The 13430-nt window shown below is 47.6% G+C and overlaps 1 gene segment (V, D, J or C); it reads right to left on the bottom strand.

Moving 5' to 3' along the window:
• Positions 1–3849: 3849 nt before the first annotated feature.
• On the bottom strand, positions 3850–13216 carry LOC116501614. The segment is given in 6 exon segments: positions 3850–4040; positions 7842–8168; positions 9454–9765; positions 10447–10770; positions 11577–11870; positions 13168–13216. Coding segments are annotated over 6 exon segments (1497 nt in total).
• Positions 13217–13430: the final 214 nt, after the last annotated feature.

Here is a 13430-nt window from a genome sequence, read left to right as displayed (position 1 = left end):
TACATTTTTGAGGATTTTGGGGGGGGGTTATTTTCGGCCAGGCTTGCTCAGCACCCCGCGTTTCCCAGCCCGCGGATGCCGCGCCGCCGCGTTCACCACTCGCAGCCCCCCGAAACCCCAGGGATTTTCCATCCCTGCTGACAGCCGGACCTAAAATCACCCAAAATTGACCCAAAACCAGCCCCCTTTTTATTTTTTTTTTAATATTTTTGTGCCCCGCGGCGACGGCGCTAACTCGCTCTCGCCTCTTCTCCCAAGCCTTCCTGGACGCCTACACGGAGGTGGAAGAGGACGACGACCTCAACAACCTGTGGACGACGGCCTCGACCTTCATCGTCCTCTTCATCCTCAGCCTCTTCTACAGCGCCACCGTCACCTTGATCAAGGTACGGATTTTGGGGCGAAAACGCCCCAAAATGGGGCTGGTTGGGTGGCCACTGGGAGATGAGGGACGTGGGGATGGGGTCCACCATGTCCAAGAGCCGTTGAGTTGCAATAGAGCAAACCCAACATCTCTCACGCTGATATATTCATTTTCCCCCCAAATTATGCTAAAATCTCAATATTTTACCCCATTTCTAGACTTTTTCACATCAATCCCATCTCCTAACAACTTTTATTTACACAGAATTGGGTTAAAAGATGAGGAATTGGATCCACCACGTGCAACAAGATGTTGAGTTGCCAAGGTGCAACCTCCTATCACCTCTCACACTCATAATTTCACCTTTTTCCCCCAAAATTTTGCTAAAATCTCCTTTTTTTACCCCATTTCAAGACTTTTTAGCATCAATCCCATCTCCTAACGACTTTTATTTACTCAGAATTGGGTTAAAAGATGACGAATTGGATCCACCACATGCAACAAGCCATTAAATTGCAACAACGCAACCTCCTATCTCTTCCTCGCGCTCATAAATTTATTTTTTCCCCCAAATTTTGCAAAAATATGAAATTTTAATTAACCAAAACCCTCGTTTTCCCCATCACCAGGTGAAATAACCCAGCTCCTGTCGGATTTTGCTGCCCACCGTCACCGGACGCCTTCTCCACATGGTGCAACCCCCTCCCTTTCCCTTTTCCTTGTAAATAGTCGTCGTGAAAATAAACATTTTTTTTTCTCTGGACTCTGTGTGATTTTGTGCATGTCGTGCATTGTGCCAGGATTTGGGTATTTTTGGGAAAAAAAAAAGGATTTACATGATCTTGCAATTTATTTTGCATTTTTTTTTGCAGTGGATTACATACTCTTGCAATTTTTTCTTTGTTTTTTGTTTGTTTGTTTGTTTTTCCAATGGATTGCATGCTTTTGCAAGTTTTTTTAAATTATTATTATTTTTTGCGATGCAAAATAACAGTAAAGAACATAAAAGAATATAAAAGAACATTACATGTTCTTGTATTATTATTATTATTATTATTATTATTATTATTATTATTATTATTATTATTATTATTATTATTATTATTATTATTATTATTATTATTATTATTATTATTATTATTATTATTCTTTCGCATGGATTACTTGGTCTTGCCCTTTATTTGGAGTTTTTTTAGTGGATTGCATGTTTTCACGATTTATTTTATTTTTTTTCAATGGATTGCATGCTTTTGCAACTTATTGAAGGTTTTTGTTTTTGTTTTTTTTTTGCTATAAACTGCATTTTCTTGCAAGATATTTCGAGGCTTTTGCAATGGATTGAGTATCCTTAAAATATTTTATTTTATATTTTATTTTGTTTTGTTTTATTTTATTTTATTTTAAGATAAGATCATGTTGGGTCTTCCAAGGCAACGTTGGGTCTTCCAAGACAACGTTGGGTCTTCCAAGACAACGTTGGGTCTTCCAAAACTGCGTTGGGTCTTCCAAGACCGCGTTGGGTCTTCCAAGACCTACGTTTGGTCTTCCAAGACCACGTTGGGTCTTCCAAGACTGCGTTGGGTCTTCCAAGGCAACGTTGGGTCTTCCAAGACCACGTTGGGTCTTCCAAGCCCCTGTTGGGTCTTCCAACGCAACGTTGGGTCTTCCAAGACAACGTTGGGTCTTCCAAAACTGCGTTGGGTCTTCCAAGACCGCGTTGGGTCTTCCAAGACAACATTGGGTCTTCCAAGACCACGTTGGGTCTTCCAAGACCGCGTTGGGTCTTCCAAGCCCCTGTTGGGTCTTCCAAGAACTACGTTGTGTCTTCCAAGGCAACGTTGGGTCTTCCAAGACCACGTTGGGTCTTCCAAGACCTACGTTGGGTCTTCCAAGACTGCATTGGGTCTTCCAAGACAACGTTGGGTCTTCCAAGACCGCGTTGGGTCTTCCAAGACCGCGTTGGGTCTTCCAAGACAACGTTGGGTCTTCCAAGACCATGTTGGGTCTTCCAAGACCTCGTTGGGTCTTCCAAGACTGCGTTGGGTCTTCCAAGACAACGTTGGGTCTTCCACCACCTACGTTGGGTCTTCCAAGTCCACAACCAGGCAGCCAATTAGCATCGGGGAAGGGTCGTTAGGGGTTAATTAGATGGGTTAATGATGACGTCCCCTGCCCCACGGATCTCTGGGATTGCAGTGGGCCGAGCTTCGTGAAATGGGGCGGAGGAGGAGCCTGGACCACGGTCTCCACCTTCATCACGCTCTTCCTCCTCGTCTCCTACGTCAGAGCCCAGACCCCGCCCACTCCATCCCCTCCTTCCCATTGGCCAACGGCCTTGGAGGGAGAAACAGCCACAAAACGGGGTGAAAAACACCAGAAAATGCCCAAAAAAACATTAAAATCCCACTTTATTAACAAATTTCCCATCTTTGCTTCTCCGTTTCCATATTTTCGATAAAAAATCCGCGTTTCCCCTCGCTCCCGCCATGTTTTTCCCATCATGCACCGCGTCCTTCCGTGGGAAAGGCGCCGGGGGTGGTTTTGGGGCAGGAAACGGCTATTTTGGGTGCGGTGACTCAGACGGAGAAGCGCGGTTTGGGTAAACAGGACACATCTGGCTGGGGTGACGCCGAAATCCAGATGTTTGGCGCTGCTTTTTTGGGGGGAAAACAACCAGTTTCGGCTCCCCGAATGACTCAGGCAGCAGCCCAAGAAACCACGGCGGGGAGGAAAGAGGAGAAATGAAAATGGCTTTTATCGTAAACAGGATTTTGGGGTTTTGGGTCAAAAAAATGAAATTTTGGCTCCCCGGCACGCAATCGAGCCACGGAGGGATGTAGGGCTGGGGAGGAAAATGGGGGGAAAAGGGAGGAAAATGGGGAAAAAAAAGGGGGGAAAATGTGATTTTTTGAAGCTTTGTGATTAGGATAAGATCAACACAAAGTGGCTTCAATTTTGGGGGGGAAAAAGGGGTTTTTGGCAACGTGATGGACATTGGGGTGCGATAAACCAACACAACAGTGCTTTTTTTGGGGAAAAAAAATGGATTTCTTGAAGCTCGATGAAGATTAGGCTGAGATGAAGCAACACGGTGAGGCTTCATTTGGGGGAAAAAATAGTCTTTTTTGTTAACCCGATGGAGATTGAATAGGAAGCACCAACAAAACAGGGCTGTTTTGGGGGGGAAAAGGGGTTTTTGGAGATTTATGGAAGTTAGGGTGTGACGCACCAACACAACACGGCTTCATTTTGGGGGGAAAAAGAGTCTCTCGAAGCCTCCTGGAGATCACTGAGGCAACGCGGCTCCATTTTGGGGTGGAAAAAGGGGTTCTTGAAGCCCGTGGAAACAGTCTGAAAATCGTTTTATTCTGTGCATTTTCGGGAAAAGCACAAAAACTCCCGGTCCAACCCCTGGGACAACAGAGGGGTGAAGACCTTCAGTGTTCAGAGAACCTGGGGAGACACCAAAATTAAATTTTTTAGCTTTAATTAACGTTAATTATTAGTGTTTTGGGGTGTGGGGGGGGTACCTTGAAGAGGGTGACGCCGGTGCTGTAGCAGAGGCTGAGGAGGAAGAGGATGACGAAGGCCACGGCCGTCCAGAGGTCGGAGACGTCTTCCTCCACCTCCAGCTCCGTCTCCTCGCCCAGGGCCACCATGATGCATTCTGGGGAGACTGACAAAAAAAAAGGGGACCGGGGTCAGCCCCAAAAAGACGTGTTTTTACCCGTTTTCCACCCAATTCCTCCCCAGCACCCTTCAAGAAGCAATGGGATCGTGGGGGTTTTTGGTACATGCATCAAAACCCCAAATTTTCACCCATTTTCCACCCAGTATTTGCCAAAAACCCTTCAACAATCATCATGATCATGAGGATTTGGGGTACATGTACCAAAAAGACACATTTTCACCCAATTTCCACCCAATTCCTCCCAAAACCTCTTCTATAAGCAACAGGAACATGAGAATTTTTGATACATGCACCAAAAATCCACATTTTCACCCATTTTCCACCCAGTCCTTGACCAAAACCCTCCAACAAGCACCATGGTCATGAGGATTTTGGGTACATGTACCAAAAAGCCACATTTTCACCCATTTTCTACCCAATTCCTCCACAAAACCCTTCTGCAAGCAATGGGATCACAAGGCTCTTTGGTGCATGTACCAAAAAGACACATTTTCACCCATTTTCCACCCAATCCTTGACCAAAACCCTTCAACAAGCACCATGGTAATGAGGATTTTGGGTACATGCACCAAAAAGCCATATTTTCACCCATTTTCCACACAATTCCTCTCAAAACCTCTTCTATAAGCAACGGGACCATGACAATTTTTGATACATGTATCAAAAATCCACATTTTCACCCATTTTCCACCCAATCCTTGCCCAAAACACTTCAACAAGCACCATGGTAATGAGGATTTTGGGTACATGTACCAAAAAGCCACATTTTCACCCATTTTCTACCCAATTCCTCCACAAAACCCTTCTGCAAGCAATGGGATCACAAGGCTCTTTGGTGCATGTACCAAAAAGCCACATTTTCACACATTTTCCTCCCAATCCTTGACCAAAGCCCTTCAACAAGCACCATGGTCATGAGGATTTTGGGTACATGCACCAAAAAGCCACATTTTCACTCATTTTCCACCCAATTCCTCCCAAAACCTCTTCTATAAGCAACAGGAACATGAGAATTTTTGATACATGCACCAAAAATCCACATTTTCACCCATTTTCCACCCAGTCCTTGACCAAAACCCTCCAACAAGCACCATGGTCATGAGGATTTTGGGTACATGTACCAAAAAGCCACATTTTCACCCATTTTCTACCCAATTCCTCCACAAAACCCTTCCTCAAGCAATGGGATCACAAGGATTTTTGGTGCATGTACCAAAAAGCCACATTTTCACACATTTTCCACCCAATCCTTTGCCCAAAACCCTTCAACAAGCACCATGGTCATGAGGATTTGGGGTACATGCACCAAAAAGCCATATTTTCACCCATTTTTCACCCAATCCCTCTCCAAAACTCTTCCATAAGCAACGGGGCCGTGAGGGTTTTTGGTGTATGTATCAAAAAGCCACTTTTTCACCCATTTTTCCACCCAATCCCTCTCTAAAACTCCTCAACAAGCAACGGGACCACGAAGATTTTGGCGCATGCACCAAAAAAGCCGTATTTTCACCCATATTCCACCTAATTATTGGGCAAAACCCTGCTGCGAGCAAAAGAGCAGTGGGTTGGTTTTTGATACATGAAAAATAATAATTTTTGCCCATTTTCTACCTAATTCATGTCCAAAACCCTGCTGCAAATAAGGTGGAAGTAGGGTTTTTTTAATGAACTTAGCATAAAATGTCACATTTTCACCTATTTTCTACCCAAATCCCTCTCCAAAACTCTCCCAGCAAGGAGGGATTTTTGGTGTGTGCAGCAAAAACCCCATTTCCGCCTGTTTTCTACTCAATTCGTGTCTAAAACCCTGCCGCGAGAAAAGGGGAAGTGAGATTTTATTATTGTTTTTTTTGGGCGAGTGCAGCAAAACACCGCATTTCCACCCATTTTTTCTCTTGTTTCTCTCTAAAACCTTGCTGCAAAAAAAGAGGATTTTTTTAAAAATTTTGGTGTGTGCACCAAAGACCCAATTTTCCCTGTTTTCTACCCAATTCTTGGCCAAAACCCTGCTGCGAGCAAAGTGGGAATCCCTAATTTGTGTAAATCCTGCTTTTTCTCACCTCTCTTGATTAAAAAAAATAGGTAAAAAAGAGGGGAAAATGGGTCATTTTGTCCTGCTCTCTCTCACCACTTGCTAAGAAAAATAGGCAAAAAAAAAAGAGGGAAAATGGAAAATTGATTAGCCCCTTCCTAATTGATTAGCCCTGTCCCTAATTGATTTATTCTGTCCTTAATTAATTAGCCCCATCGCTAATTGGGGCTGGGAGGGTTTGGGGGGAGGTGGATGTGTTGGATGAGGGTACATTTCTGAGTGAATTCTCTGTTTTTTTAATATTATCTTTTATTTTTTTTCATCATTATTCTGATTTTCAAATTTATCATCATTAATTATTTTTTTTTAATTATTATCATTAATTTCCTTTTGGAAGGGGATTGGAAGGAGGTGGATGTGATGGATGAAGACACCAGTGCTGGCACATTTCTGTGTGATTTCTCTGTTTTTTATTGTTTTTTTTTTTAACTATTATCCTTATTTTTTCTCATTCTTATTTTCATCATTATTATCTTTTTTTTTTTTTTGAATTATCTTTTTTTATCTTTTTTTTTTTGGAAGGGGATTAGGAGGAGGTAGACACACTGGGTGAAGACACCAGCACCCTCATGTCTTTGTGTGATTTCTGTGTTGTTTTTGTTTGTTTGTTTGTTTTGGTTTTTTTAATTATTATCCTTTTTTTTCCCATTTTTTCATCATTATTATTATTTTTTTGGAAAAATTCTTTTGAATTTTTTTTTTTTAAACTTTTTGGAAGGGGATTGGGAGGAGGTGGACGCGCCGGATGAAGACACCAGCGCCAGCACATTTCTGTGTGATTTCCATGTTTCTTCTTATTATTTTTAATACTAATAATTTTATCTCTTATTATTATTTTTTTTTTCCTCATCATCATTATCTTTTTTTTTTTTTTGAATTATTATCTTTTTTTTTTTGGAAGGGGATTGGGAGGAGGTGGATGTGTCGGATGAAGACACCAGTGCCAGCACATTTCTGTGTGATTTCCATGTTTCTTCTTATTATTATTTTTAATACTAATAATCTTCTCTCTTATTATTATTTTTTCATCATTATTATCTTTTTTTTTTGTATTTTTTTTGAATTATTATCAGTATTTTTTTGGAAGGGGACTGGGAGGAGGTGGACGCACCGGATGAAGACACTGGCGCTAAAACTTTCTTGCGTGATTTCCATGTTTCTTCTTATTATTATTTTTAATACTAATAATTTTCTCTCTTATTATTATTTTTTCATCATTATTATCTTTTTTTTGTATTTTTTTTTTTGAATTATTATCCTTTTTTTTGGAAGGGGACTGGGAGGAGGTGGACGCACCGGATGAAGACACCAGCACCAGCACATTTCTGCATGATTTCCATGTTTCTTCTTACTATTTTTAATAATAATCTCATCTCTTATTATTATTTTTTTTTCCTCATCATCATTATCTTTTTTTTTTTTAATTATTATCAGTATTTTTTTGGAAGGGGACTGGGAGGAGGTGGACGCACCGGATGAAGACACCAGCGCTAGACCATTTTGTGCGTGATTTCCATCTCTTTTATTCCCGTACTTCATTTTTTCCCACCACACTCAAACTCTTTCCACCAAAATCATACTTTTTCCATTATTTTCGTTTTTTTTGACGGATTTACAAGCCCCGGCCCGCGCTCAGTAGCAGGTGCCCTCGGCGTCGCTGAGGATCACCGAGACGTTGACGTGGCTGGGTTTACCCGTGCTCTTGTCCAGGCTCTTCTGCACGAAATTCAGCGGGATCCCGTCGTGCCCCACCACGCAGGCGAAGCTGTCCCCGCGCTGCCACTCGGCCGCCGCCACGCTCAACTTGCTGTAGACACTGAAGAGCCCGCCGGCCCCTTCCTGGGGGCCGAAGGTGGAGAAGCTTCCGGAAGCCACCGGCCGGTCCTCTTGGGTCCAGGTGACCAAGATGTCGCGGGGACGGAAGCCCGAGGCCAAGCAGGTCAAGGTGGCGGTCTCTTGGCGGGCCAACTCCTCCGAGGGCGGGGGGAAGACGTAGACGGAGGGCGCCTGCACCGAGACGGCTGCGGGGTGGGCGCAAGAGAAGGTCAGGGGGGGGCTCCCAGTAAGACCCTTCCAGTTGGCTGGGGCCTCCCAGTAAGACCTTTCCCGTTGGCTACGTCCTTCCAGCTTGATAGACCTTCCCAGTAGGCTAGATCCTCCCAGTAAGACCCTTCCAGTTGGCTGGGTTCTCCCAGTAAGACCCTTCCAGTTGGCTGGGTTCTCCCAGTAAGACCTTTCCAGTTGGCTGGGGCCTCCCAGTAAGACCTTTCCCTTTGGCTACATCCTTCCAGCTTGATAGACCCTTCCAGTAGGCTAGGTCCTTCCAGTAGGCTAGATCCTTCCAGTTGACTAGACCCTAGTTGGCTAGGTCCTTCCAGTTGGATAGACCTTCCCAGTAGGCTAGGTCCTTCCAGTAAGACCCTTCCAGTTGGCTGGGGCCTCCCAGTAAGACCTTTCCAGTTGGCTAGGTCCTTCCAGCTTGATAGACCCTTCCAGTTGGCTAGGTCCTTCCAGTTGACTACGTCCTTCCGGTAGGCTAGATCCTTCCAGTTGACTAGACCCTAGTTGGCTAGGTCCTTCCAGTTGGATAGACCCTTCCAGTTGGCTAGGTCCTCCCAGTAAGACCTTCCCAGTAGGCTAGGTCCTTCCAGCTTGATAGACCCTTCCAGTTGGCTAGGTCCTTCCAGTTGGATAGACCTTTCCAGTAGACAAGACCCTTCCAGTTGGCTAGGTCCTCCCAGTAAGATCTTTCCAGTTGGCTAGGTCCTCCCAGTATGACCCTTCCAGTTGGCTAGGTCCTCCCAGTAAGATCTTTCCAGTTGGATAGACCCTTCCAGTAGACAAGACCCTTCCAGTAGGCTAGGTCCTCCCAGTAAGACCCTTCCAGTAGGCTAGGTCGTCCCAGTAAGACCCTTCCAGTTGGCTAGATCCTCCCAGTAGACCCTCCCAGTAGCCCGTTCTGGTGGACAACACCTCCCAGCGGCCACGCTCCTTCCAGGACACCACACCCTTCCACCGGGCCGGCCATCTTGCCTTCTCCCAGAAGCCCTTGCTCTCCGCCTACACCCTTCCAGTAGACCTCTTCCAGTTGGCCAACCCCTTCCACTCAACTCCTCCAGCCAACTGCTTCCACCTGGCCCCAAACTTCTCCGCTCTTGCCCCAAACTTCTCCGCTCTTGCCCCAAACTTCTCCGTTCTTGCCCCAAACTTCTCCGCTCTTGCCCCAAACTTCTCCGCTCTCGCCCCAAACCTCTCCTCCCCCATCGGGGCTTGCGATTGGGCGGGAGGGGAGCGGCGGCTTCCTACCTAGGTCTTTCTGCACCGATTTCGCGATGGGTCCTTCCACCTCGGGGCCGGACACGCTGCAGGTGAAGGTCTCGCCGCTGTTCCACTCCTCGGCGCAGACCTTCAGGACGCTGGTGAGGCGGTAGAGGCCGTTCTCCAGCTTCTCAGGCTCCCCGGGGGACACGTCCAAGGCGGTCCCGGCGCTGCGGGACCAGGCGAACTTCAGGTCCTGGGGGGCGTTGGTGGCCACGCAGGTGATGCTGGCGTTCTGGCTGAGGTAGAGGTCCTCCAAGGACGGGGGGAGGACGGAGACCTCCAGCTCGACTTTGGGACCTGGGTGGGGTGGGGTGGGGAGCGGCGTTGAGCGGGGCGCGGGGGTTGGGGGACGCCAAATCCTGCAGCCGAACGCTCGCCCCGTCTTCTCGATCCCACCAAAAAGGGAGAGTTTTGGGGGTGTTTCCCCAGATCGAGCCTTTCGGGGCAAGTTTGGGGACCTCGCTCCTACCAAAAGTAGGGCTTTGGGGCATGGATCCCCCTCGGGACCTCTTGGCCGGGCACCAGACCCTAAAAACCTACCCCAGAAGACAGGAATCGGGGCATTTTCCAAGAAAATTGCAAAAAAAAATCATTTTTTTCACTTTTTTTCCTATTTTTTTTGGGACTTCGTCCACCTGTTTTCTTAATTTCTGCCTTTTAGCTCCAAAAGCCACCGTCGCCGCATTTTCTGGTGTCGTGACGTCACTCACCTGGCCACGTGTCATCTCCTGGGTGCCCACCCACCTCCAAAGACCCCGCCCAACCATCCGTCTTGACCTTCTACCCATCCAAGACCTCCAAAGACCCCGCCCAACCATCCGTCTTGACCTTCTACCCATCCAAGACCTCCAAAGACCCCGCCCAACCATCCATCTTGACCTTCTACCCATCCAAGACCTCCACCCAACCATCTTTCTCGACCACCCACCCACCTCCAACACCCCCCGCCCCGCCTCCCGCCCCCGCCCCGCCCCTCACCTGTGCAGTAGGTGCTGATGGACTTGACGATGGGCTCCTTGAGCGAGCTGTGGGACACCCTGCAGGAGAACTCGGCCCCCTGGTCCCAGCTCTGCCGGCTGACGTTGACCTGGCTCCACTGGGTGGCCTTCTTGTTGGAGCACTCGCTGCAGCTGTAGTTGTCCTCCTCCAGCTTCTGGACCTGCTGGTTTATCAGCCACTCCACCTGGGCGTTGCTGCCCTTCAGCCCCTCGATGAGGCACACCAGCAGGACCCGGTTCTCGGGGTCTTCTTGGGTTGGGTAGCTGAGGAGCTTCACCGTCGGGGGGTCGCTACAACAGATACCTGCAGAAGAAAAGGATCAGAACCCGTCTAGGAGTTGACCAAGACGTCTTGGAAGGCCAAGAGCAAGGCCAGGAGCAAGGCCAACCCATGTAGGCCAACGTCAACCCAACAAGGAGTTGACAAAGTCATCGTTGAAGGCCAAGAGCAAGGCCAGGAGCAAGGCCAAGCCATGTAGGCCAACATCAACCCAACTAGGAGTTGACCAAGTCTTCATGGAAGACCAAGAGCAAGGCCAAGACCAACGCCAACCCAACTAGGAGTTGACCAAGTCTTTGTGGAAGGCCAAGACCAACGCCAACCCAACTAGGATTTGACCAAGACCAACGCCAACCCAACTAGGACTTGACCAAGCCATCATGGAAGACCAAGAGCAAGGCCAAGACCAACGCCAACCCAACTAGGATTTGACCAAGACCAACGCCAACCCAACTAGGAGTTGACCAAGTCATCGTGGAAGGTCAAGAGCAAGGCCAAGCCATGTAGGCCAACATCAACTCAACGAGGAGTTGACCAAGTCATCATGGAAGACCAAGATCAAGGCCAAAACCACCCAAAACCCGTCTAGGAGTTGACCAAGTCATCATGGAAGGCCAAGACCAACACCAACCCAACTAGGACTTGACCAAGACCAACGCCAACCCAACTAGGAGTTGACCAAGTCATCGTGCAAGGCCAAGACCAACTCCAACCCAACTAGGACTTGACCAAGCCATCGTGGAAGACCAAGACCAAGGCCGAAACCACCCAAAACCCGCCTAGGAGCTGAGCGAACCACCCCGCGACACCAGGCCCGACGTTTTCCTCACCGACAATGTTCTCGCTGAGGGAGGTGGAGGTGGGCGCGTGGGTGACCTTGCACTGGAAATTTTGGCCGTCGTAGCTGCTGGCCGGCACGGTGAGCTGGCTGCTGACGCTGTAGAAGCTGGCGCTGTTTTGGACGGCCGGGAAGGTCAACTGGTCACCTGAGACACTGGAGACCCAAGTGATGGTGACGGGCTCGGGGAAGAAGTCGCTCACGAGGCAGCCGATGGTGACGGTGCTCCCGTCCTCGCAGTGGGTCACGGGGATCAAGGGGTAGGCGGTGGGACGGGTGGCGGAGACTGCGGGAGGAGAAGAAGACCCCCAAATGGTGGTTGGGGGGCTGGAGGAGCCCCCCATCCCTCCCCAAACCCAGCAGGGTGCAGGACCTGCCCCGAAAGGTGATGTGAAAGCGCCCTCGAGACGCCGGCGTCCCCGGGGGACCTCGTGGCCAGACAGGGGGGGAAGTTCACAAGTTTCCTCCCGACGCCGTTTCTCACCCCGAAAATAATTAAGAAAAACCTCAACGCGGCGTTTCTCGCCCCCAAAAAAACCCACCCCCACGTCACGGCGTCGCACCCAGGTCTCCCACCCGCCCCGACCCCGAAATATTTCGGTGCGCGGCGTCGGCCGCGCCGCTCCGTCTGTCCCCGTCTAATTTGGGGCTCTTCGGCGCTTTTTGGGACCTTCTGGTGGTAAGGAGGTGCTGGGGGGGTTGGAGAGGACGCGGGGCTGCTTTTGCTGAGTGGGGCTGGAGAAAAAAGGGGCTTGATTGGCTAAAAATCGAGGTTTTCTACCAAAAATTGAGGCTGAGCGTGAGCAAAATGGCAAAAATTGGGGGTTTCCTAGAGGAGGTCGAGGTTGAGCACAACCAAAATGGCTCAAAAATGTGATTTTTTTAAATAATTTTGCAGCTGAGCATCAGTCAAAGACCTCAAAATTGGCTTTTGTAGAGAAAATCGAGGGTGAATATTTTTGGCAGGGCTCAAAATCCGGTTTTCCTCGAGAAAACTGGGGTCGACCAGGGCAAGCGCAGCCCAAAACCGGAGTTTCCTAGAGAAGATCGAGGTTGAGCATCACTGCACAGCTGAAAAGGCGAGATTTCCTCTAAAAATATCAGAGCTGAGCGTCACCGAGCAGCTCAAAATTGAGATTTCCTCTAAAAATACCGAATCTGAGTGTCACTGCGCAGCTCAAAATTGAGATTTCCTCTAAAAATACCAATCTGGGCATCTCTGCGCAACCCAAAAATGAGATTTTCTCTAAAAATATCAAATCTGAGCGTCACGGAACAGCTCAAAGATGAGATTTTCTCCAAAAATATCAATTCTGAGCATCACTGAGCAGCTCAAAGATGGGATTTCCTCTAAAAATATCAATTCTGGGTGTCACTGAGCAGCTCAAAATTGAGATTTCCTCTAAAAATACCAGTCTGGGCATCTCTGCGCAACCCAAAAATGAGATTTTCTCTAAAAATATCAAATCTCAGCGTCACGGAACAGCTCAAAGATGAGATTTTCTCCAAAAATATCAATTCTGAGCATCACTGAGCAGCTCAAAGATGGGATTTCCTCTAAAAATATCAATTCTGGGCGTCACTGAACAGCTCAAAGATGAGATTTTCTCCAAAAATATCAAATTTGGGCATCTCTGCGCAACCCAAAAATGAGATTTTCTCTAAAAATATCAAATCTCAGCGTCACTGCACAGCTCAAAGATGAGATTTCCTCTAAAAATACCAATCTGAGCATCTCTGCGCAACCCAAAAATGAGATTTCCTCTAAAAATATCAGTTCTGGGTGTCACTGAGCAGCTCAAAGATGAGATTTTCTCCAAAAATACCAATCTGAGCATCTCTGCGC

The sequence above is a fragment of the Aythya fuligula genome, unplaced genomic scaffold, assembly GCF_009819795.1.
Source record: "Aythya fuligula isolate bAytFul2 unplaced genomic scaffold, bAytFul2.pri scaffold_54_arrow_ctg1, whole genome shotgun sequence".
NCBI lineage: Eukaryota > Metazoa > Chordata > Aves > Anseriformes > Anatidae > Aythya > Aythya fuligula.
This window is presented reverse-complemented; position numbering and strand designations above follow the sequence as displayed.